The following is a 25893-nucleotide window of genomic DNA, read 5'->3' on the forward strand; positions in this document are numbered from 1 at the left end:
CACTTATTATTTATAATAAAAATAATAGAGCAGTACAAAGACAACTATGCCCTTATAGGGCGGCAAAACATAAAACAACATATATAAGACTCAAAAACATAATAAAATTTGGACTCACATAACTATTGTGGTCCCCACCTCCTATCTAACAACTAACATAAAGCATCTACTCAGAAAAACATCATAAAACTAATTAATCTTCAACAAACTTATCGATGGTTGATTGGTGTTCAAGAAGGAGATCTTTTCATTTTCCCCAATATCAAGAAACTCAGAGATTTTTTCTCCTCAATTTGAGCAAGGTTGGGATCAATCTAAAGTAGCACTTGGCTTTTCCTAGAGAGGGTAGTTCGGTTTGGTTAGGCTTTTGGAAGATTTAGAGCGAGTGTCACAAAGATTTCCATGTTCTATTAGTTATAGGGTAGGAGATTCCCTACACATATGCATAGTGTTGTAGGAAGATCAACCCTAAGAGCCTTTGTTGCGTATCCTAGTGGATTTTTTGCAACATCCTTGAAAGATTATCACTATATGGATTCGATAGGAGGTGATTACAAGCAAGGATGGGACCCTAGTCTGAGTGTAATTAGTCTTGGAGATGGTCTGAACACCCTAATCAGTAATGTGAAATTGGACAAGAACAATTATTTAGAATGGGCTGAATCTGCAAGCATGTTTATAGGAGGTCATGGTAAACTTGGTTACCTAACAGCAGTAGAGGTTGAACTAGATATCCAAGTTCTGGAAAATGGGAATTGGATGCATGATTTAAAATGTCGATGTTGGTGGATATGTCAGTCATTCAAATATAAGAAACATGTCGGAAATGTCAGAAATATCGTATGGAAATATTGTAAAAATTATAGACATGGTGGAAACATTGTAAAATATGCAAAATATAGAATGATATTTAATGAAATATCATTAAACAAAGCTAAGAAGCCATGGTTTTCAAGGTGCCTAGGCGATGTTGGGCAACACTGGGGCACCTAGTTGCCTAGGCGTGCGCCTAGGCAATAAAAATTTTATAGTATAAAAATCTAACTTTTGACTAGTTCCCTAGTTTTATATACCATTCACCATGTATAATATTCGAAAAATAGCAATTCTCTTTATTAAGAACATTAAATTTCGTCTAAAAATGTGGCAAATCATCATATTTAAAAGACAAAAATCTTTTACATATATTAATTTAATTATTTTAAAAAATAATACTGCTATAATAACAATTTAATAGAGAATTTCATATCAATTAGCAGCTAAAGAAGGTCAACTTTATATGATAAATATTCAAGATGGAAAGTAAAATAGAAAAAACAAGGATGGAGTTTCTGTTTTGTTTAATTAGAGAGATAGAATAGAAAACATTAAAACAAAGTATATTGATATATATATATAGCATATAATAAAATGTTTTAACACATACATTAATAAGATACATCAATGTAGATGATATTATAAGAGGCACCCGCCTTGTCATTTTTGTCGCCTAGGCGGGCGCTTAGTCGCCTAGAAGGGCACCTAGTTGCTAAAAGTCAAGGCGTTTGGGTGAGGCACTCAGCCAAGGATGCCTAGTCGCCTTGGTGACGCTTAGGCGGGCACCTTGGTAACTATGTAAGAAACTAAGGTTATAGACAAAAGAATACATTCTGAAGTTGCCCTGTAAACCTTAAGATTTAGAGCTTCATGATAGAATGACTTAAAGCAAAATTTTAACTCATAGAAAATGTAAATGGTTGTAATAGATCTACCAAATAATCTATTACACAAACAAAAAACCAATATTTAACTTCATTTTTGAAATGAATATTGAACTAGCTCAAAGTGGTAATCATTGTAAGTTAGGCAGACAATAACATTGTTAGTTAACATACCTACAATATTGTCTGCAACTTTTGTTATAATACTATCTCTTGGACTCCACATGGTATTGGTAGTGTTCACTGGGGAATATGTCGATTCTAGAAAAATTTCACGTTGCTACCCATTGAAGTGGAAATGGAAATATGTCTTGGAAACTATTTCTTGTACTCCACATAGTGTTGATAGTGTTTATTGGGGAAATGTCAATTACAGTAAAATTTCGTGTCGCTACCCATGGAAATGGAAATATGTCATGGAAATATTAGGGAAATTAGGGACATTTTAAACCACGGATGTAGGAGATTTTACTTGTGATATAATAGCTGGTAAATTCTATGTAATGACATTTCGGTAGAGATTATTTGTGGATGAAAACAACTAAAGAAATCTAGGATAATGCATCTGCAACTTATTCCCAAGACCTCATTGTTGCTAGGGCCTACCAACTTAGGTGTCAGGTGAGTAACCTCCAGCAAAGAGAAGCCTTTTTCTATGTACTTCTCTATGTTGAAAAAAATATGACAAGAGATTGATTATCTTGAAATAGTTGAGTCTTGAGGTGGAATATTTAAAGGTGCAATTGTCTACCAGAAGATTATAGATAGAAACAATGTGTTTGAATTCTTGGTAGGAGCTGAATCCTGAATATGATTTTACATGTCAGCACATCCTTACTATAGGTGACATTTCTCTATCATTGGTCTACTCTCTTGTTCATAGTTGAAGAGGATAAGGGGAGAGCTTAGTTATGGACCTATGGTACAGATATACCCTTTAGATTACTCAGCTCTTGCAATATTCATAATGGTCATAGTGTTTCTTTGAGTATGCAGCTCTTGCTATATCCATTCATAGCTTAGTTGATCTTTTCTTGGTGGCCCCTGGAAATATCGTGGATTTTATTACTCAGTGGCATTGTAAAGAGTTGGTACACGAGGGGTTAGTTCTTTTAGGGTATTATCAGTCATGAGGCCATGTGGGGCATATGGGAGAAGCATAATAGGTGTATATTTAAGAACAAAGCAAGACCTTTTGAGGAAGTGGTTGAACCGTTGAACACATTGGAAATCTTTGTATCTTGCATGCACTTTTTCTACTATCTTTGAAGGTGTTGCAGTTAGGGGTATGCACCTAAACCTCCAGGAGGTTCTTCTTTCCTCTAGTTCATGTGACACTCAGTTAACTTCACTTGGAAGATGAAGGCTGATTTCATTCTTAGGTTTGATGGTAACTCTAAAGGGAACCTAGGGGAGGCAGGCATTGGTGGGATCATTTTAAGGAAAGACAGGAGTATTTGTTGGGCTTCAGTGGTCCTATTGGTATGGCAGACTCTTCCAAGGCTGAGGTTTTGGTGGTTTTTACTGGACTAAGGATTTCTAGACAGCTTGCCCTTCATTCCCTATGTGTGGAGGGCAACTCCATGAATGCCATTAAGGATTGTGAGATTTATTAGTGGCTAGTTGGTATACTTCTAAATTTGTGTATGATTTGGCTTGATGTTGCATACACAATGAGTTTTGTTATCCAATACGTGCACACCTTGCTATTGTTTACAATATACATGCCTACTTGAAGGGGCTACGGTGCATGGTCTTTCAGAAGCTTTATGGTATGATCACTGGATGGCTAGATGACACATGGTCTACTTTTGGTTTTTGCACATTTGTTTGAGGTAACATTGTCTCCTGGAAAGGCAAGAGGTAGTCTTCTGTTGGTCGTTCTATTTTGGAGGTAGAGTATGGGTCTATGGTGCTTGGTCTAGAAGCTTTATGGTTATATTTACTGCTGGAGGAGGTGGGAGTTGTTTTGAATATGCCTTTTGTGCTTTGTTGTGATAATCAAGCAGCTATTAACATTGTTCACAATGCAGTATTAGAATGATTGCACCAAACATATTGAGCTGATGTTATTAGGAGATGTATGCCTTTTTAATAACATATAAATAGTTAACAGACTTTTTCACTGAAGGAGTTCCTCATCTGAGGCTAAAATGTACTTTAGATGGAGTGTTGAAACAGTATATTTTATTGGTTCATTACCTTTTATTTTATATATTGTTTCTTAGACGAACAAGGGTATTATGGTTATTTTACTTTGTTGATAGGTTGATGCTTCACACTTTCAATGTTCTCACAAATTTCTTTCTCTTCACTCCTCTTCCTTTTATTCTTCCTTCTAATTTCCTAAACACCAAGTCTCACTTAGAAGTTTTATAGGTATAAACAATAGAAATCAATTCTCAATAAAAATGTTAAAGAGAATATCCAGGTATATGACGCTGCATAAATGCCACTAACCCTTTTTTTGATCAATAACAGAAATGCCACTAACCCTTACATGGAAGAACTTGAATCTCTCCTGAAATACTCTGATCACTGGACTTAAGGAGCCTTCATGTTTGTTTTGACATTCTCTAGAGGGCATCAATTTGGGTTGTGATTGCATTAAAGACCTGTGAGCTCTAAAAAGAAAATCTCTAGATTTCTCCCACTTTCTCGCAATTTGTCTCCAGGATTCTTTTACTTCTTCCAGCTTTGCATCATCACATCTAGACAAATACTGTACTGATTTTTACTTTATTTTTCATGGATCTTGCATTTTCCATTTATATAGTTTTACATAGCATATTCTAGGTATATTCCTTGTATGAAACATTCACATGAAAGCAATATTTTTAGATACACATGACACAGAATAAACTATAGGAAATATCTGCATTTTCTGTTTGCTGAAAATATTCTTCTGGACAAAGCAAGATAGTGTCTGACATGCTAATTTTTAAATTGTTCAAACTATGAACTCAACGTAGAGAAGCTTGTCCCAACTGTATGGGGTCAGCTACATGAATCTTGTTCCGCCATTGTGCTCTATTAAGTGTCATATCCAACATTAAGATTATGAACTAATATCTGCAATAATGCTACATTTAACTTAGCTGCTTCATCCATAGTTTTTTATTTTTAATGGTAAAGTTTAATTTGACAAGTAATTTGTACTTCTATTTCCAAGAGTTTCATATGGTTGTCATTTGATATTATATTGCAGGAGAGTTCCAAGAAAGCTTCTATTATCTGTGTTGAGAGTGAGATCAAAGCTTTAGGAGGCTGTGATGGGACCACACCAGATCAGTTAAGCGCTCAACTAAGTAGACTAAATCAGAGACTTCAGCAAGAGAGCCAAAGGTTAGCATGCAATTGTATGCCTTTTATCAGTGTTATGGAACTTCCTAAAGCTGTTTATATTATTCAGAATGCTTGTTTTTCCATGTTGCTGAATGTTGTTATAATCTCTTTTCAGGTATTCTGAATCTATTGATGATCTCAAAGTTTTATATGAGAAGAAAAAGCGCAAAATACTTAGGAAACAGCAAACTTATGAAGCTTTTCGGGAGAAACTTAGTGTAAGTTCTGATTAGCTTTTCTTGATGATAATGTTGGTTATAACTATATTATATACCATTCTTCTTTTAGTGGTTTGTACAATATTTTTCAATTACAGAGGCTGAAAAGAGGACAGAAATTTGTAAGAATAAAAGGATGGCAACACAATGAGCAGGAAACAAGGTTACACATCAGTTTAATTTAAGATTACTTATAGACAAAAGATTAGTAGTTAGCTGTGCAATGATTTAAAAGGTGTGCCTCAGGCATGCCTAGGCAAGGTGCATTTTAAGTTTTGTGCCTTGCCTAGGTCCTAGGTGTGGCACTTTCAAAAGGTGTGCACCTAGTGTGTCTAGGAGTGCACTTGCTGTGCCTTGCGCTTCAGCCCGGACTTGCTCCTTTTTAATTTTTTGCACCTTTTGTTCATTCATTCATCCTAGTAAAATATCTTCTAAAAGACAATTAAACATTATAAAATCATTTATTTTTGTGTAAGGATTAAGAACTTATGACCCTAACATGGATTTGCTTGGGCTTGCCTCGAGGGGCTTGGTACAAAGGCGGCTCGTAGAATCAGTAATGCAAGATATTTTACATCACATTAGCTATTTACAGCAATGCAATTGAGGAAAAAAGAGATTGTGAGCTTTACATGCTTGAAAATGTTAAATATGTTTGATTTTATTTTTAAATTTTCATTTGAATGTGCTTTACATGTTATGTTTATGTATTTTAATTTTAGATAATAGGTTTTTTAAAATATTTATTTTATTTAAGTTTATGTTTTTATTAATATTATGTTTAACATGTTTTATTTTTTGGCATTTTTTTGACATTTTTTTATTTTTTTGGGCATTTTTGTATTTTTACGCCTTGCTTCAAAAAAGATGCCCACCTTGCCTTGCGCCTTGTGCCTCGAGCGCAAATTGCCCCTTGCGCTTTTAAAACACTATAGCTGTGGGAGATAAAGAACAAAGAATAGCAACAGATAACTAAAGGCCATTATCCACAATGTTGGTCCCAACTATCTGGGGCTTCGGATTGGTGGACTAGATATAGACCTAACCTTGGCACACAGCAACAACTAATTACCACGTATGATCTCCCTTGCAAGAAATAGATGCAAGAGACTTATCATCAATGGTAGTCTAATCTCTATCTAGATACAACTCTTAAGAACTGAAAAGAAAAGAAAAAAGATGACAAACCCATAATATAGTCTAACACATTGGGGTTGATTAAAGAAGGTGAATGAGAATGGGAAGTATATGTAATAGCAATTTTGTAGCAATGGAATTCATGCTAGACTAAGATTCATTGGTAGATGCAATAGCAATTTTGTCATCTCCTATTTTCCTTTGTGGAATCTTTCTAGATTCAAATGTTGATGTACTTTGCAGCACCTATTGGTATGTTTTGTACTTTTGTTTTTTGGCAATACTCATATTTGAAATTCTCTAGGAGTTTGAATCATAGCCAACCAGTGTTTTAAAGGGTATGGGCCCCCAGGCGAGGCACTCCCAAAACACCCTGAGGCTTATGCCAGAGGCGCTGACACCTCTGAGGTGTACGCCTCAGGTGCAAGAGGCATACGCCTCATGTGCTTTTTTCACGAGCCGTGCTAGAGGCATACGCCTCATGCGCCTCATGCACATCTTATATAAAAAGACAGAAAAAAAGAAAACAGAAAAAAAAAAGGAAAGGAAAGAAAAGAAAAGGAAATGGAAGGGAAGAAAAGATAAGGGGAAAGAAAGTGGTTTGCCCCCTGCCCCTTTGACTGGGGGGCTTCGCCCCCAAACCCCCCTTTGAACTAATGTTATGCATCTTTATTCTTCTTAATATAAAAGATTTTATTAAAACTAAGAAAAAAATGAGATCCCCCCTTCCTCTTCATCCTCCTTCCCTTTAAACCATGCCTATTCCATTTTTCATGAGTAAGATCTTCTTCTTTGGGTTCCTTTATCTTACCAATAAGGTTCCCTAATTTTCTTCTTCCACCAATAAATAGTTTAATAGCCTTGGTTGTGCGCCTTGTGGCCTTGTTTTTCTAGTTAAGACTTAAGGACAATTTAATATTCCTTAAAATATCTTCAAAGATCTCCAAAAATAAAGAAAAAATTGAACAAAGCTATGGTGATTTAATCAAGAAATAAGAGAGCGGAAAGGACAAGAGAAAATACTGAACTGATTTTTGTTTGCACCCCGTTCATTCATATCCTATTATATCATGATTCTTAACTCAAAAAATTATAGAAATACCTCTGCCACCATAACCAATGAATAAAACAGAATAATAAAAGACAAGTAAAGCTATCAACAATCCCTCTCAAGATACTAGTTAGCTTGCCTGGTAGGAAATATCGTAATAATTTGATAACAGAAAACAAAATAGATGGTACTTAAACATGTCTAAGAATCCCTCTTAATCAAGACCTATATCCTTTTAAGAATTTCATCAAGCATGTGTAAGACACAATGAAACTTGGTCCTAGAAAACTTGAACAAGCCAGCAACATGCATCACCAAGAATCTTCAACTAAAAGAAATAAGTTTACAATCAAAGAATTACTGGTCTTGCAATTGTCAAATACGATTTTCCTCCAACCTTCAATTGGATATTTTAGCTCCTCCTAGTTGAAAATAAAATAACTGTACACTGTAGGGATTAGCCCCATTATAAATTGATATTAAAATAGAGGGAGAAGAGGTGGGAGCTTGCCCCTACTTCACAGAAAATCTGTCACTTCCTACCTCTGTAGAAACATGCAAATGACCAAACAATGCTAGATTGCCACTTAAAAACAATCTTCATTGACAATGATTAAGATCAAAGCAAATCTCTGATTTTTCTTGGAACTTTCCGGCAAAATATTTAGGATACTTTCTTAGGCATGAAAAAAATCCTGAAGTGAAAAGATCAAACAACCTCTAAAAGTAAAGCAATTTAAAAATGACAGTAATTAATTTTGGAAAAACAAAATTACTATTTATAATAATTCCCCTATTTATAGTAAAATCTCTAGAACTTATGGAAGTTGGGAAAATATAATTAAATTGGTTGTTATTGTGACTTACTTGTATTGTTTATCTTTGGCTATGCTCTGCTCTCATTTTCTAGTAAGTTGTTTCCCTTTATGAATTGTATATTGTTGAATCTAGGCATGCCAGAAAGCCCTGGAATTACGTTGGAGCAAGTTCCAAAGGAATGCAAGTCTGCTTAAACGTCAGTTGACTTGGCAGTATGTCATGTTTCTTCATAATACTTAATCATTGAGTACATTGAAAAGCTGCTTTTATGTTAAAATACATGTATGTTCTGTTTCTTACTCTATTCTTGGTTAGATTTAATGGTCATTTGAGGAAGAAAGGGATCAGTGGGCACATCAAGATTAGTTATGAAGATAAGACACTTTCTGTAGAGGTGAGAAATCTTTTTCATAGCAGGTCATTAAATCCACTTGTTTATTGATTGGAACGTGATTCCAATGATATCTATTCTAGAAACATATACATTTCCCCTTTTAATGACCTAGGCAAATTCTCTCTTATAGATAAAAATGCCACAAGATGCATCGAGTAACACTGTCCGTGATACCAGGGGGCTTTCAGGTTTTCCTACTCAAAATTTTCTGTTCTTGTTGATCTGCAACATGGATACAATGACCCTTGATTGTTTTTTTTTTTTTTGAAATATAAATCACAGTAGCTACAGATAGTTGTTTGCTTTTGATTATTAGGTGGGGAACGCTCTTTCTCTACTCTATGCTTTGCATTAGCACTTCATGAGATGACAGAAGCCCCCTTTCGAGCAATGGATGAGTTTGATGTATTTATGGTAAGTAGTTCATTTCGTATGTAATTGAGACTTGAGTAGCATTCTATTAGAGTCGACATGGAGTGCTAGATTTACCAGCCTTGGAAAAACATGATACAGCCATGCTGTTTGTTGCATTCATAAGAGTTATGCAACAGGATTCATGTAGCCAACTCCATATAGTTGGGATAAGACTTGGATGATGATGATGATGTTATGAAATACAAAAAACAGTATAAAGTTTTGGATATTGATGTACCTTAATATGACAAGAATATCTAAGTTAAAACTGGAAACCCTAATTGTTGATAAGCTAGAATTTGTCCCAAAATATTGGGGGGAAACTTTGTCTGTTGTCCTCCAACAGCCTATGTTGTTGAGGAGTTTCTTCCACATGACACGCTACCATGGGTGTGGGGCCAAAGAGTAATTGCATTCAATAATCCTTTGGTAAAAAGACAAAAAGGGGTCTGAATGGGTTGATGTGTCATGTGGAATTGGAAAAACCACTTCAACATCCCAGGCTGTTGTTCCCCAACAGACAAAGTATTCTCAAATATTGATCTGTCTAAAATGGTAAATTGAAGATCTATTTTAGTGTGTGGTTACCATTATTTATTGGGTTCTGAGTCCACCCACCCTAAGAGGTTCTCCTTGGTTTCTGTTATTCTCAGGATGCTGTTAGCCGTAAAATCAGCTTGGACACCCTTGTGGATTTTGCCTTGACACAAGGGTCACAATGGATATTCATAACTCCACATGATATCAGGTATATATATATATATATATATTTTTTTTTTTTTTTACAAAATCACATTATTGGCATTTCAATATTTAAGAGGCTTGCGCACTTCAGGAATGGATGTTGTTGATGCATAGGTGGACGATATTTATACTGCAGTGTACATCTGTTCACCAAGAATGTAGAACTGCTGGTTAACCTGCTCTGACCAAAACCAACTCCCCACTTTATACCATCCACTGCCCCTGCCACTGATGTTACTGCATTGGTTGCACTGTAAAACCTTTGCCTCAAGGCAAATTGGGGTTGCTAAAATCAAGAGTTCATAAAAGCTTCCTTCTACCTTAAAAGACCTAAAGTTATACCTGATTCCAATGGTATTTACTGTTCAGTCTGTAGTAACCCTTTGACTTGTCTCAGCTCAGCATGCAGTAATTGCAATACTGCAATTCTTTTTCTTTTTATAATCAAATGATAAGTGCAACGATCATTGTCCCAGCTCAATATGCAGTAAATGCAGCACTGCAATTCCTTTTCTTTTTTTATAATCAAAGGGCAAGGGAAATGTAATTTTTATTCTTGAAGCAACCATAAAACCTTGGATGTTTACACAAATCCCTCCATTGACATGATTTCTAGCTTAACCACATAACATAGATTAGTGGTGGTAGATGTGCATATTAATAAATGGAAGAAAAACGGAGAAGAAAATAGATGTCCAAGAATTAGGTAGGAAAAACTAAAAGAAAAAAAAAAACTAGCACAATTTAGAGACAAGCTGATAGTAGATGGAAAGTGGAATTTAGATGGAAGACTGATGATGATATGTGGCTTGAAATGGATAACTGCATAAGTAGCAAATGATGTTGTAGGAGAATCTAAAGGGAAATGGAAAAGTGCTAAAGAAATTTTGTGATGGAACGAAGAGGTTCAAAATATAATCAGATTAAATCAAACATGTTGTAAAGATTGGCAAAAGACTAAAAATAGAGAAAACTTAGAAAAATATAGAACCATAAGAAAGGAAGTTGAAAATAAAGCAAGTGAAGTTAAATTTAAGGCATTTGATGAGATTTATAATAAATTAGGCATTAAAGATAGAGAAAAATGAATTATAAACTAGCAAAGATGAGAGGAAGGAACAGAGATTTAAACCATGTTAGATGCATTAAAGAGGAAGATCAAAGAATCTTGGTAAAAAGATGAGGAAATCAAGAAAAGATGGAAAGGCTATTTTGAAAAATTATTAAATGAACATATAGAGGGTATTAATGGAGGAAAGGTTAGTAATACCAATAGTGTTAAAAATAGCGTGTACCTTGATTTATCAATTATCAAAACTACTAAAGTGAATGAGGGCACTAAATAAGATGAAGAACGGAAAGGTGTTAGGGCCTAATGGTATTTAAATAGGCTTATTGTGGCTAGCTAAACTATTTAATAAGATAATTAAAGAAAAGATGCCTAAATAGCTGAAGCCAAGGAACGGAGCAAGCAAGAAGGATCAGAAGGAGCATGAAAGCAGAGGCTCTTTTCTTTACTTCAAGAAGAAGAGGAGCATGCCTAAATAGCTAAACTATTTAAAGTGACCTTTTCGGGCACCTTGCTTTTATAATTCATAACAAGGGAGAGATTGAGGAGGATGTTTCCCATAGAATTAGAGCAGGATTGGCAAAGTGGATCACGTATCGAGAATCTTATATGATAGGACACTATTTAGATTAAAAGGAAAGTTCTATAAAACAGTTGTAAGGCTAGCTATGCTGTATGGATCTGAGTGTTGGGCAATCAGGAAACATGTCCAAAAAATGAGTGTGCCAGAAATGCGCATGCTGGGATAGATGGTTGAAAAAATTAAAAGGATAGGTCATAAATGAAGCCCTTTGAAGGAACCCAAGAGTAGCTCCAATAGGTGATAAAATGAGAGAAAGTAGACTAAGATGGTTTGGCCCCATGCATAGTAGAGAACAGGATGGAAAAACAGGATTCATGTGGCTAGCCCCATGTAGTAGGGATAAGGCTTTGATGATGATGATGATGATGTCAAAAAGGGTTATCCATGAAAAGAAGCTATGCTACCCAGATATTGCAAGGAAATGACAGGACAAATTGTTGGATATAGGTTTACAGAAAATTTTTGAACATTATTGTAAAGTAATACAAAAAAGGAAAAACTTATGTAGTACCTACAGGGTTCAAAATATCACAGCATGGTGGTGTGGGTGCCGATATGTGTGCTATTAGGATTTTGAACTTTTCAATGGTTTTAATCATTAATAAGTTCCATATACTATTTACTTCGAAATTGTCAAAATGAAAATAAGTGAAAAGAAAAAAAGAGTGCTTCAAGACTAAAGTTGTGTATTGAGAGTATTGACACTTTGAGCTTTGAGTACTTAGCTAACGTATGAGGAGCATTAATAACAATAAATGGATGTTTGAATTAACGTTTTGTTTTGCGATCTCCCACTTGCGACTTGGGGCCTGTTCTTTTTTTGGATTTTGGGAGGGGGGAAAGTTGATACGCCCACCTGGGGGCAAAGTTGTCAACATTTGGATGGGGCAAAAATTCCCCTTCTAATAATAACCAAGGTTCAAAATATTGATACGCCCGATATGTCGGGCGATATCGATAGTGTGTTTTATGCTTTTTTTTTTATTTTTTTTCAAAACCGGTTCAGGGTGGCTGGTTTAGGGCTCCTCCACCCCCTGAACCGGTCAGAACCCTGATACACCCCCAATAGGAGCGTATCGGGAAGCCATTGTAAATAAAAGAACACTGGTAAATGCACTTATCCGGGCAAGTATTTCCCAATAAACATTTACCCAGATAAATAACTTCCTAAAAAGCAAATGGGGCCTTAACGTAAAGTGCTCAGTATGTAGAGTTTGACATGCCATGTCAACCACAATGATGCCAAATTTGCAAGCAAGAGTGGCATCTAGTATAGGAAATCAGAAGAGAAGTGCTCATTTCTACTCCATGGAACTGGGATTATTTTACTTTTATTTTAGTTGAAGTTTTATTTCTATTTTTTGAATTCCAACTTCTATGGTACTTGTTGATCAGCATGGTGAAGCCAGGGGAGAGGGTGAAGAAGCAGCAAATGGCAGCTCCTCGTTCTTAATTCTCAAGGGCAGTTTGTTGTATTATATTCTCACGTGTAAATTCTAAGTTCTAATTGTGCTCTTGAGGTAATTATAGGAATTTCCATTATCTATCTTGTATTCATTTTTTTGTTGAATGTACGTAATCTGTGTATAATATTGTCATTTTGTCTATGCTAATTGTTTTCTTCTCCATTTCCCTTTTTCTGGTTGTGTTATCATGGCAGATTTTATTTTTACCGTGTTTTGTTTTAAGATCTACGAACAAGGAATTTTCTTCTAAAGAAAAATTGGACAATACCTTATTTTATTAAATAATTGAAATTTTAAACGTGTCTTATAAACGGATCAGCCGTTGGAGGTCCACCATTGAATGGATGCAATGCAAGAAGCCCTGTTCGTTGAAATCCTAACTTTCTTTTCTTCCCAAGTTCCTATACTTCATTTTTCCAGGGACACCTTACCTATATACTCACACCTTTTCGTCTACGGTCTATCTATTCAAACTACAATGGTGCGAATATATCTGTATTTAAAGTTGTATTTATTAAGATATCTTTAATTATTCATATGAATCAAACAAAAGATGGGTTTTGATGGTCATTGTGTTATAAGGCCCCTAATATTGCCTTCGTTATTAAATTCAAGTAAATTAACTGTAAACAAACGCATTAAAATCCATGCACTTTTGGCATTCGGATTTCTTCTGCCTAAGGGTGTTAATGGACTGGTTTTGGACTGGACCCAAAATCAATTTGGATGGATTGGACGGACCAACAAGACATTTTAGATTGGATCAATCTGGCCTAAAATATTTATTAGATTGGATTGGACCTGGCCTGTCCATAACAAATTTATATTTGATAGGGTTGGATTAAGTCAATATCTGGTCCAGACATTGAATTGGACCGGTCCAAGTTGGTTCAAAACATTTATTGGATTGGATTGGACCTAGTCTATTTATAATGGATTCACATTGGACTGGACCGGATTGGACCAATTCCAGTCCAATTGACACTCCTACTGCCTACAGCAAGGTGCCAACTGGTTGGTTGGTTGGTTGGTAAGGTCTCCTAGTTGTAGCAGACTTGGATCAAATCTCACTTGTACCTGAACTGGGGGTTTATGGGTTTGGGGGATGGGCTACTCCCCTCCCACGGTGTGTAATCCCTTGGATCTGAAAAAAAGAAATCTGGCTACAATTGTCACCAACATTAAATTGAAAGGTCCCAGTTATGGAGATGGGATTTACTGAAAGCAAAAACTGTGTTAACACTTCTTGGGTATGGAAATCAAACTGTTATATTTAAGGTTCAAAGTATTGACACAGGGTATTATTTTTTAGGTTTTACTTTTTTTTTTTTTGAAACCGGTTTAGATGGGTCAGTTTAAGGCCTGGTCACCCTCTGAACCAGTACCTGACCCGATACAACCCCTGGAGGGGTGTATCGGGAAGCCGTTGGCACGATACGGACCGGTGTATCGATACTTTGAACCTTGGTCATTCACACTTTCTCAAATATAAATATCTCCTTGGGTATCAAATTACAAGTTTCAAAGTTGAAACGAAACTAAACTATAAAATTATGATCAGAGGAATTTGCAGACCAAATCAAGTCGTTTTATGACCAGATTATACCAAACCACTAATTTTGATTTGGTTCGGTGTAGTTTGCCGGTCTAACCAATATGATGAACATCCCTATCTCCTGACATGGCATTCAGCTGCACATTGGAAACATCTCCCTATAAATTTAAAAAATGTAGGGGCACATTACTAACGTGCGGCTGGATGCCATGGAGTGTCTGCATGGTTTTTGCTTTTGGAGATTGGCTCCTGACCTTCTCCCAGAATAAAACCTGCTAGCAAGCAGGGCAGCCCACCTGTGTACTGAGAACATTTCCCATGAATGACTACATATACAAGTATGGATTCTCTGATGCATAGTTGGATTGTGCACTGTCAGTATATTAGCATGCACTTTTGTTGAAAGGTAAAACAAGAATGAAAGATCAAGGAGTTTCATGAAAGTTATATTGTGAAAGGAGAATTTTCTCAAGGCTATGCTTCCAATCTAATTTCATTTGCACTAATACAATTACATAGGAAAGCATAGAAAAAATTGTATAGTCTAGTTCAATTTTTCTTTGGGTTTACTTTTCTTTCAGTTTTATTTTACTTCATTTGCAATGTAGACAGTGAAAGAATTTGCATTCAATTCATTTGCAATTTTGCACTCCTATGCTTTTGAACCAGTGCAAATGAAATTGCATAACAAACAAAATTAGGCCTATGGAAAAATACAGAATGTTATCATCGATGTTGTACGCCAAGATCTTCTTTTGTTTGTGAATCATTTGCATCGGTTGTCAATTAACGAGTACATGTAAAATTGGTTTAATTTTTAGTTTTGTGAAATAAAACTACTAATATTTCAATTCCATGTTATGTTTTATGATACCATTTTAGAATTAAACGTAAGACTAATGCAAAAGACCAACATTTAAACTATTATTAAAATTTTCATGTCAGCACCCAAGATTCAAATTATTAGCACCTGCATATCAGTTTTTAAACTTACAGATATGCTTTAATATTAGGTTATCTGTAAGTTTGAACCATCCATACCATTTGAACCATCCATCAGTTTGTGCAAAATGTATCACTAATGTAAAAAATGGATATGTATCATGGTATCCATTGGATATGTATGTAGAATGGTTTGAACACATTCAAGCATCAATAAAATTGTCATAAATCCAACAGACACTTCAATGACATTAAAAGCACATAAGAAAGACATTATAATCAATATATCAGATGTCATACAATGACTTTTGCATCAACCAAGGGGTTCGATTATGATATGGAAAAGATATGATATCTGAAAAATAACTGACCAATAAACTGGAATTATAAACGTAGTAGCAAATCAGGTGTTATTTATCAAAATTCATGGGTGGGTTTTGATTGGTCAAGACTCTTTCCATATCATATCTTTTCCCTATCATAGATTTTCCCATTAAAGAATGAAATGTGTATCGACTTCACATACATCCTTCGAAGGGAATCATAGCCATCTCTGTATACTCTAGATCAAGGTTCAAAATATCAATATGTATCAGGCCATATCGGCCGATACATATCATATCGGGGGCTTCTCGATACGTCCCTAAAGGGGATGTTTCGGGGTCTAAGTGGGTTCAGGGAGTGGATGGACCTTAAACCGATTCCTCTGAACCAGATTTATAAAAAAAAGAAACAACTACCAATACACTCTGATACGCCTCTACCGGCATATTGAGTGTATCGATATTTTGAAACTTGTTCCGAATCTCCTATCCACACACTCTTTCCCACATTACCACCCACACAATACTATCGTCATGAATTAGGAACATCTCCCCATGACAAAGGAGGTATTCCCAATGTGAGCCTGCAATGCCATGTGGATCGGGATGTGAGAAGAGTTTGCGGGTAGGAGATCCGAACCCATCTCTGTATTGAATACATTTTGAGAAAATGTGCAGATTTCTCGATGCATCGGTTGGTGTTTGATAATACTAAAAACACTTTTTACCCAAGTAATTTCTTGAGGTTATGGGTTGTCGCTTGGTAAGCCAAAGTTCAAAGACATAAAGAGTATCAGGAAAAGTAGTTATCAGAACTTGAACCCTAGTGAAGAGTTCTCTCTTTAATGTTGTTGTTTGTGATCAGATCTTGACAACTGCATTTATGTGTATATGATTTGTAGCAGCATTAATTGATAAAGATAATTCAAATTTGAAATAGAGATGTATGTATGGGATTTGTAATGATTTAAGCATGGGGTTTGTAATAGTTGAATATGGTTTATAATGATAAGTACCAATTAGATCTTGGTTTGTATTAAATTGAACATTGATTTGTAATAGTCATGTATGGGTATGTAAATATTATACAATATTATACATGATTTCTAGTAGTTAGTATAGATTTGTAATGATTGATTATGGGTTTGTAACAGTTTGTTCTAATCGAATCTCAATTTATGATGGTTGAGTATGAATTTGTGAGAGTTGAGCATGGTTTGTGAAATCTAAGTATAGGTTAGCTTCAGTTTGTAATGTTTGAGTAGTAGAGAATTAATGATCATGTGCTAAATATAGAGCAGCTACACCTGTCTATCATTTTTTTTGGCAAAAATATCATTTTTTTAGATTCACTATTTATCTTATAATTTTATCTACTATGAATTTTTTATTTAATTTAAATAACTAAATCGGGTTTAATTTGTAATTTAAAAGTTTTATAACAAATTTTTATTTGATCTACAAAATTAGTTTAAAAAATTAACATGAACCCCACATCCTTTGGAGTAGTTAGCTTTTTTATAGGTAGCCATGTGTCTAAAGTTATTAATACCCAAAAGCTATCATATCAATCTTCCTAAAGAAAAGAACCCATTGAACAAAAATATTTTAACTTTTGAGGATGATTATAATACCTTTTTTTCTATTTTTTTGACAAAAGAAAAATAGGAATTCATTAATGAAACCAAGGTCAATAGATACAAGTCCAAGGGGATACTGCAGTGCATCCCTAAAGGAACAACATTTAAGAAAGAGAAATTCTATGATATTGGAAGATATGACACCACAATAATTTTGACCAATCAAAGCACTCTTGTGAATTGTCATGAATATTATCTGATTGGTCACCTCTTTTATGATACTAGTTGATTGGCCGTAAGACTTTCTGATATCATATCTTTTCGGTATTATAGCCGAATCCTTTAATAAAGACAAGTAGAGGAGATATTCAAGAAACAAAAATCTACAAGTTAATCAGGTCCACTCTCACCAAAGCTTGTTCCCAGTCAGGGCAGGGACGAACAAAGGAACCCTGTTGAACCACACCTTTCCTAGCCAGAGAATGCGCCACCTTATTGAGCTCCCTGCTAACAAAACAGAAGGAGACTGAAAGCACCTCAGCTAAGTCCAAAATATCCTTTCACAAGAGAAAAAAAAAAAAAGAAAAGAAAAGAAAAGGAAAAACACTTTAGGAGATAAGTTGAAGCTTTTAGCCTACTTGAAATCAGGATCTTGCCGTCTGACTCCAAATTACTCTGCCTAAATTCAGGTTTCATGCTAATCTCAGTGTTTGAGTTTGTAATTGTTTGTAATAGTTGAATATTAGTTTATGATAGTTTTAATGATTTTAATAATTGAGTATCTGTTTGTAACGGTGATCAATACACCACACTAATACAATCTCAATTCGTGGTGGATCTTCTATGCCACCAACCGAGGAATGGCTCATTGGTATGTTAGCTGACTCGCTTCAGCATTGATGTAGAATCGATCTTGCAACCACCAATTTGAGAAAAATGGGGTTACTAGTGGTGTGTGGCACCAAATACCAAAAAAAAAAAGAAAAGAAATCTATTATATCAGATATCAATTTGTCAAAAAATTGATACATATGGGATGATACATCTTTGATACTTCAAACCTTGATTAATACCATCTGAACAGACCTCCAAACTGTGAAAACTCATAGATTTGATTTAACGATTTGTGTCTTGGATCTTGGGATTTACGAATCTTCTGCATTCTCATGGGTTCAATATACTTTTAAGAATAATTATATATTTTTATAACTATTAATTGATAATTAAGCTTAAACAAGAACAACGTACTATTGCTTTTCTTTTATACATGTGGTAATTTGTAAAAAAACTATATAGTAAATGATTTTGATACTTGGTTGATGGATTGGACTATGATACTAGAAAAAATTACTTCTAATTAACTGATATCATAAAAAAGGTGACCAATCACGTGGTATTCATCACAACTCATAGGGTGTTTTTATTGGTCAAAGCTATTTTCATGTTGAGATCAAATCAGTCCCCCACAACATCCTACAGCACATTCCTTTCCTATATTGGAAACATCTCTTAATGATGATTCATCATGGGGAGATATTCCCACTTTTCAATACACGGCGGAGATGTGCCGTGGGACGTTGTTGGGGACAATTTTGTAGGGGCTGATTTGAACTCTTTGATGTTATGTTTTTGTTATAGATTTTCTAAACTTTACTATTATAATTTACTTTTTCGATTGCAGTGTCATCCAGCTTCCGTAGCATAGTGGTAGTGCGTTCGCTTCGTAAGCGAAAGGTCGCGAGTTCGATCCTCGCCGGGAGCTATATTTTGGTATACATTGTCCTCTACCTTTTTTATTTTTCCATCCTCATCCAATCATTCGTACCGGTCAATCTCAGCCATCCATAACATTTCTTTTTCTTTTTTCTTTGGTAGGAGCCATCAATAATGAATTGAATCATTTAAAACTTCTCCCACTTTAGCTCAGAATGAAAGTCAATATTACTATACAACGTGCCAAATTTACCATAATCTGTATTCTCCGCCGTCTGATGAATAAAAAAAAAAAAAAACTGGGATGATCGTCTTGACGTGAGGCCAAAGCAAAGCATCCGCATTATATTATATAGTGCAGATAAAAGAAGGAATCTCATTGATCCACTCCTTGGTTTGGGTCCAATCTGGCAATCGGACGGAGAGGATTGAAGTATTGGAAGTTTGGGGAGCCCCACAGTGGGCCCAATTTAATGATGCGACAATGGAACCTGCCCTACATTTGCAAAAGCATCTCTTCTTGGTGCTGGTGGGGGACATCATGGATCATCTGTCACCAAACATTAACCAAAAACAAAGGTTTGACAAACGTGTTGGTGTAGCTTCCCTCAGGCCTTGTCTATATTCCTTATGCTGGACCTCTCACCTCTTGGGCTTTTTGTTTGAGCAGGTTAGTAGAACTTCAAATTCATTCACTAAAAGATAAACCTTTTTTTTTCTCATTTGTGAATAAAATATAAACTAATTAAAACGTGATTGATGAATTTAGGGATATATGGCAAATTTTCTTGTCCCCATTTGATTGGTGGCCCCTCAAAATGGAGACAGTTCTTGTGGTATGGAGAAAGATACCCGATTGGATTTGGGGTTAGGGTGGGATGGAAGTCCATATCTATGTATACTTGGTGATTAATAATGTTAGTTAAATATTAAACTCATTTATAATAATATTTTTTTTTCCTTTAAGAAAATCTTTTTTCTCAAGGTAAAACAAACTTTTAATTAAAAAATAAAATTCAGGGATTCAAATGATCAAATCCCCAATGGGCTGGGAACCCATCTCCCATTGGAGTTAGAGATGAAAGTTGGTTTCTCGCTGATGGGAAACACTGTTGTAGAATTTGTAAAAGGAAAATTTTCACTTTAGTACCTTGAACTTTGGGGGTAGTGTCAAGTTATTATTGGAACTTTCAAATGTGTCACTGCATTATTTAAACTTTCGAAAAGTGTCAAGTTGATCTCTACTGTTAATCGATCGTAGTTATCTATTTAAAATGTTAAAACTACACTTCAAAAGAAGACATTATTCATTCTCTTCTACCTTGAGACTGAACCGGTTGAGGTGTTTGAGATTCTAGACTAATGAAGTCATTATCTTCTACCTTTAGATCTAAAACACATTCTTGTCTAGTTATTTCTTTGCTTTCAGTTATTGTTTCCCTTAATCATATTTCATGTTTTTTCTCTCTTTTTCTTTGAAGATAATTGGTTCAATCTCAAAGTAGAAGATAATGAACAGTTTCTTTTGAAGGGTAGTTTTGACATTTTCAACAAATAACTGACGGCCGGTTAACGGTAGGGACCAACTTGACACTTTATGAAAGTTTAGGTATTGCAATGACACGTTTGAAAGTTCGAGTACTAACTTGACACTACCCCCAAAGTTCAGGATACTAAAGTGAAATTTCCCCTAATTTGTAAAGTCAAAAAATTTGAGGTCAGGAACGGGGAGTATGGTTATTGACCCAAATTCGTCCCATTTCCATGGCAAAATGGGCTCTTTGATTAGAACTTGGATTCAATCCTCACAAAACGATGTTCATACCATCCTCACAACCACTTGCAACTAGGGGTGTTCACTAGTCGGGTTGGGTCAGTTTGAGTAATTTTCTTCAATCGACCCAACCTAGTTGGTTTATTTATTGACTAAACCAAAACCGACCGACCTTGAAGCAAAACCGACCCAAACATGAAGGGTTGGTTTATCGGTTTAGTCGGTTTATTTAGTATATCTTTTTTTTCTCTTTTCAAAACCAAAGAGTGAAGACTCCAACAGTTGTCTCTCCATTCCAATTTCCAAGAGTCCTTGACAACAATGCTTGATAAACCCAAAAAGGTAATAAATAAACTGATAAGGTAATAAAAAACTTTATTTAACCTCTCTTTTTTTTCTTTCCAAAATTGAGGAGTGAAGACTCCAACAATCCAACTTGTATGTCCATTCCAATTTACAAGATCCTTCACGTCAATGCTTGCTAAACCCAAAAAGTTAATAAATAACTTTATTTAAATTTAAAATTAATTATGACTGGGAGTAGGGTTGAGTAGGGACTATTTAGTAATTACTTAAAACATATAGGGTCGGTTCGATTTCAGTTATCATGTATAAAAACCGAAAACCGAACTAAGTTATCAATTTATTTTCTCACACAAGTTGGAACCAACCGATGGTTTTAAAGAACTGATAAACTCGGATTGGGTCGGCCAATTTGATCGGTTTAACATTTAATATCAACACCCCTACTTGCAACCGTTGAAAATATTTTCATACTTATATGCTTTTATTCATGGAAAGATATTCCCAATGCAGAGCTAAAGTGGCTGTGACGTTTTGTGAAGACTGAATCGCATCTCCTCTGATTATATAACAAATGAAACTTCTCATTTAGTGGGGGAGAGGCCGGCCGGTTGCCTTTAAATTAACAAACATTCAAGGTTAGGTGACTGTCCCTGCACAATTGTCAACTAATGAGTACCCTAGCATTTTTATTCTCTCTCCCTCCCATCTTTGGTTGGAGAAAGCTGGTTGATACTTTATATTTATTTTGATTTTGCTGGTAGGAGATAGACATCCCACGCGACCCGTGCAGTGATGCAGCGAAGGGGGTACCGTTCAGGGTTCACACACCCTACCGGAAAAGGAATAACACCCCTTAGTCCTTACAACTCTGAAAAAGATGTTTCCATGTTTCATGGCACCCTTTGAATGATTGATGAATAAAACCTTGGTTTAATTAATCTTCATAATTAATAATGTATTAAGGCATAAGCCCTTGTTAATTAATTATAATCAGTCTCCAGTTCTTGTTTTCAGCCTCGTGTACCAGATTAAGATGAACACATCCTCATATGTATGACTATGAGGAGTTGATTGTTCACTTACCAAATTAAAATAAGAATAAAAAGGGAAAAAAAATTATCATATCCATATCCATACCCATGGTAATACCCATGATGATCTTGATCTTAAGTAGTCTCAACTCTCAACCATATATATATATATATATATGTAATTTCACTACTTCATGGTCTGGATGATGGAAATTATTAAGAAATTAAAATCATCAAAACTGAATTGGCCACTTGACTTTATCCCTCTATATAGCTGGAAACAAGGTTGAATTGTAGAACATAATGAAACATACACAACCTGAGTAGAGGATACTTGATTTTCTCAAATTCATACGTAAACTTTGGCTGAATTCTTACACCCATCCTGGTTGTAAAGAAAATGAAAGAAAAATTAAAAAAAAAAGATTGGAAAAATAAAACAAAGTTCTCTTTTAGGAGATAGTGTGGCAGTTCTGGGCCTTCTGGCCATGTTTAGTTAAAATTCTGCTTCTAATAATCACTATTTAAAGAATGAATTTTGAGCAATAAAAATAATTCACTTTTTTGAGTTTTTTTTCTTAGGTTTAAATGAGTTTTGAGCCTAGAATAAGAATTGGCTTCCAACTGCTCCAAACACAACTTTTTTTTCCTCTCGCTCCAGGCTATTTTCCTCTGTTTTCTCTATTTGTTGGAGGGTGAATGTAAATGGACTGTTATACATGAACTGGATGCCACAAAACGTAACTTGGGAGCAAAGATAAAAATAGATATATCTGATACTCTTAAGTGGGTATTAGTGTGTATCAATATGATCAATATTTTTTGTTTTTATTTTAACTTTTTTACTTTTTTTTTAAATTTTATAGGTATTAGAGGGTATCGAGTTCAGATCTGTGCCCCGCAATGTTCCACAGCACATCCCCGTCTGCATGAGAACATTTTCCAATGATGACATCATCGGTTTTAGTACTATCATCGGGAGATGTTCCCAATACATGACAGGGATGTGCTGTAAAACGTTGTGGGGCGCCTCCTTGTGGGGGTACTATCATCGGTTTTAGTACTATTATATGTAACTTTTTTTACTCTTTTATTTTTCTTTTCTCTTGTCAGCCAACCAAGGAAAATCACCTTCTTTTGGTAAGGCAGGTACCAGGTGGCAACATTAATTAAACTCCTGGGATAGATTTAAGCTCCTAAAATTTGCATGATATGGTCAATTTTGTGTTGAGGGGCACTACATACGAGATCGATCTTCTTGATGATTATGATTAATTGGCCAAATGAACCCTTTTCATAATAAAATTGGAGATTAAATCCTATATATAGATTCTACACAGAAACTTGAATGTGTCCATAGAAAGACAATTGTAAAATGACTACATACAACCTACGTTAGAGTATAAAAATCTATTTAGAGAGACCTCACCTACCAGTTTAAAATTTTAACTTAAATGGTTCTTCAGTATGATAAGTGATCTAATGTTCTATCCTTATCTTCTCCACTACAATTAATTAAATTCCTGAATGGACCTGTATTCCTCCACCCAAGGTTTAAAGTATCGATACAGGTGTATCGATCTGTATCAATACTTTTTTTATGTTTTATTTATTTATTTCTCAAAACTGATTCAGAGGGATTGCTTTAAGTCCCCACTATCCTTTAAAGTATGGCCTGACTTGATATAACTCTTGAAAGAACATATCAGAAAGCCATCAACATGATACATATGGATTAATACGAGTTAATACGTATCCATACTTTGAATTAACCTTGCCTCCACACCTTTCTAATGGTATTTTTGAATGAATGGGTGTGTTAAAGAATAAAAACTTATTCAGGGACGGATCTTAATAACCTAACAGGAGTATCTTGATTATTGTGTTACTTACTAATAATCAAACACTTATTCCCATCATCCCATGCGTAATCACCAATCCCCCTGTCAGTTTGTCGGTCACAGTCACATCGTAACCCTCTCTCTCTCTGTGAAAACTCTGAAAAGTTTTCATGATTCCATCACGCACAAACAGCAGCCATGGGACACGGACTAAATTCTTTTAAGTATGGCGTCTTACACTTATTATAATTAAGTTCTAACCAAGCAGATCGACCGACTGCACATGAACTTCCAATGAAGTTCATACACCAACAACTCTTAATAATTAGTCTATATACAGAGAACGTATAATGTTAGGACACAAGCGCGTTCAAATGAATTAATGTGAACCACATCCGATAACACGGCCAAGCTGATTGTTGAAGCCATCTTCCTCTCTATGCTTGGCCTTGATTTCACCACAACACATAAGCCTCAGAGTCCTCTCTATGTGGTATCCTCCTCCTATGCTCACTTCTCTCTCCAGATGACAACAGTAGCTCTCGAACACACTCACGTTTACGTGCAGCTTAAAACCCATCAAGAAGAGAAAATCCATCTCTAATTTGTTCATCTCTCTGGTCGTCAGTCCTCCAACTTTTGCGAAGTAAGAGTTCCTGTAGTTCCTGCACAGAACATGAAATATGATGAGTTCCGTTTCAGACCCAATTCATCAAAAAATGAGAAAGATTGTTAAAGGAGGAAAACAGAAGAAATTATACATGTCCTCGATGAATTTAGAAGCCACCATGATGGTTGTAATGAGAAGCCTGTGTACATTGCTGGGTGTGATTCGAAACTGGGGATGCATTTGGCACAGTCTATCGATGTAAACATATGCGACGACATAAACCGGCGGTCCAACGCGAGTGTAGCGGAAGATTCTCTCGAGAAAAGACTGAACTGTCATGTCTGGTACCTGATGGCAATCGAAAACACGGATTCTGGAATCTTTGGACAACACCCAGTTACATTTTCCTGTAATTCTTTCGTTTCTCGTCATGGTTCTATCCATGAGGGAAGCAAGAACCGAAATCACCAGTGGGCTGTTGGACTCGTCTTGGTATGCGAAGGAATAGAGATCAGATCGAAGCTTAGCTGGGGAAATTGAGGTTGAAGATGAATCCATTATATTGGTTAATTTGGTGTATCCTTGATTATTCCTGAGAAGAACTGAATTCACACACACACAGAGAGAGAGAGAGAGAGAGAAAGTTTAGGGGAGTGTTGGGTACTGAGGGAAGGATCTATAAAAGAAACAAGCTGGTAGGGGAGTAGACTTAGTTGTGATGTGAAGGATTTATAGAATAAGAAGCGGGTGGGTAGGGAAAGAGTAGACTTAGTTGTGACGTGAATAAAGAAAGCGAATGTTGGGTCTGTATTCGGCCAATTGGAAGGTGGCTGGAAGGAGGGGTGACAATCAAGTGGAACTCGGGATTTCCTAAACTCTTTCCCTGCACTTCCTTCTTCCTTCATTTACCAATCACTAGTCATGGACGACTATCACACAGTGATTGATTATTGCAGAAAAAAAGTTAAAGAAATATATATGAGAGAGAGAGAGAGAGAGAGAGAGCAGGTATTAAAAAACAAATAGGGTCTGTCCTTTCCTTGAATAAGCATTTTTAATGTAGCAGGCTGAAACTGAAAGCAGTGGGCGATTTGCATGGGAAAAAAGGATAAACAAAGGGTTTGGGAATAATGGGATCCAAGGGGAATTCATGTAATTGAATGAGAGAACCAAAAGGTAGAAGTGGGTTGGTGGTAAATTTTGCTCTCCTGCTTGTAATAAATTAAATAAGGCCAAGCTGGCAATCTACATCTGATCCATACAACTGCACCTGCAGCT

General features: G+C 35.6%; 2 protein-coding genes and 1 non-coding gene across 5 annotated transcripts in view; 2 read left to right on the forward strand and 1 right to left on the reverse strand.

The window, feature by feature from the left end:
• LOC104598515 (structural maintenance of chromosomes protein 6B-like) overlaps positions 1–13102 on the forward strand; it is a 105956-nt gene extending 92854 nt beyond the window's left edge. For all 3 annotated transcript variants that reach the window (XM_010260618.3, XM_088890107.1, XM_010260620.3), the window contains 8 exons: positions 4909–5045; positions 5161–5263; positions 8403–8482; positions 8586–8664; positions 8795–8852; positions 8981–9078; positions 9732–9826; positions 12870–13102. In XM_010260618.3, the coding sequence (XP_010258920.1) occupies positions 4909–5045; positions 5161–5263; positions 8403–8482; positions 8586–8664; positions 8795–8852; positions 8981–9078; positions 9732–9826; positions 12870–12927 (708 nt within the window). In that variant the 3' untranslated portion in view covers positions 12928–13102. The remainder of the gene's footprint in view (positions 1–4908; positions 5046–5160; positions 5264–8402; positions 8483–8585; positions 8665–8794; positions 8853–8980; positions 9079–9731; positions 9827–12869) is intronic.
• A 5928-nt stretch (positions 13103–19030) lies between these two features.
• Positions 19031–19102, forward strand: TRNAT-CGU (transfer RNA threonine (anticodon CGU)). Its single transcript has one exon. It is a non-coding gene; the product is annotated as a tRNA-Thr (tRNA).
• Positions 19103–23978: 4876 nt separating this feature from the next.
• Positions 23979–25430, reverse strand: LOC104598514 (cyclin-U2-1-like). The gene is made up of 2 exons (XM_010260617.3): positions 24767–25430; positions 23979–24670 (listed from the first exon to the last, which is right to left on the reverse strand). Exons 1-2 carry the CDS (start codon positions 25171–25173, stop codon positions 24385–24387), a joined length of 693 nt encoding a protein of 230 aa, XP_010258919.1. The 5' UTR covers positions 25174–25430; the 3' UTR covers positions 23979–24384.
• Between the last annotated feature and the right edge of the window lie 463 nt (positions 25431–25893).

Source organism: Nelumbo nucifera, chromosome 6, assembly GCF_055504915.1.
Source record: "Nelumbo nucifera cultivar China Antique chromosome 6, China Antique-T2T, whole genome shotgun sequence".
NCBI lineage: Eukaryota > Viridiplantae > Streptophyta > Magnoliopsida > Proteales > Nelumbonaceae > Nelumbo > Nelumbo nucifera.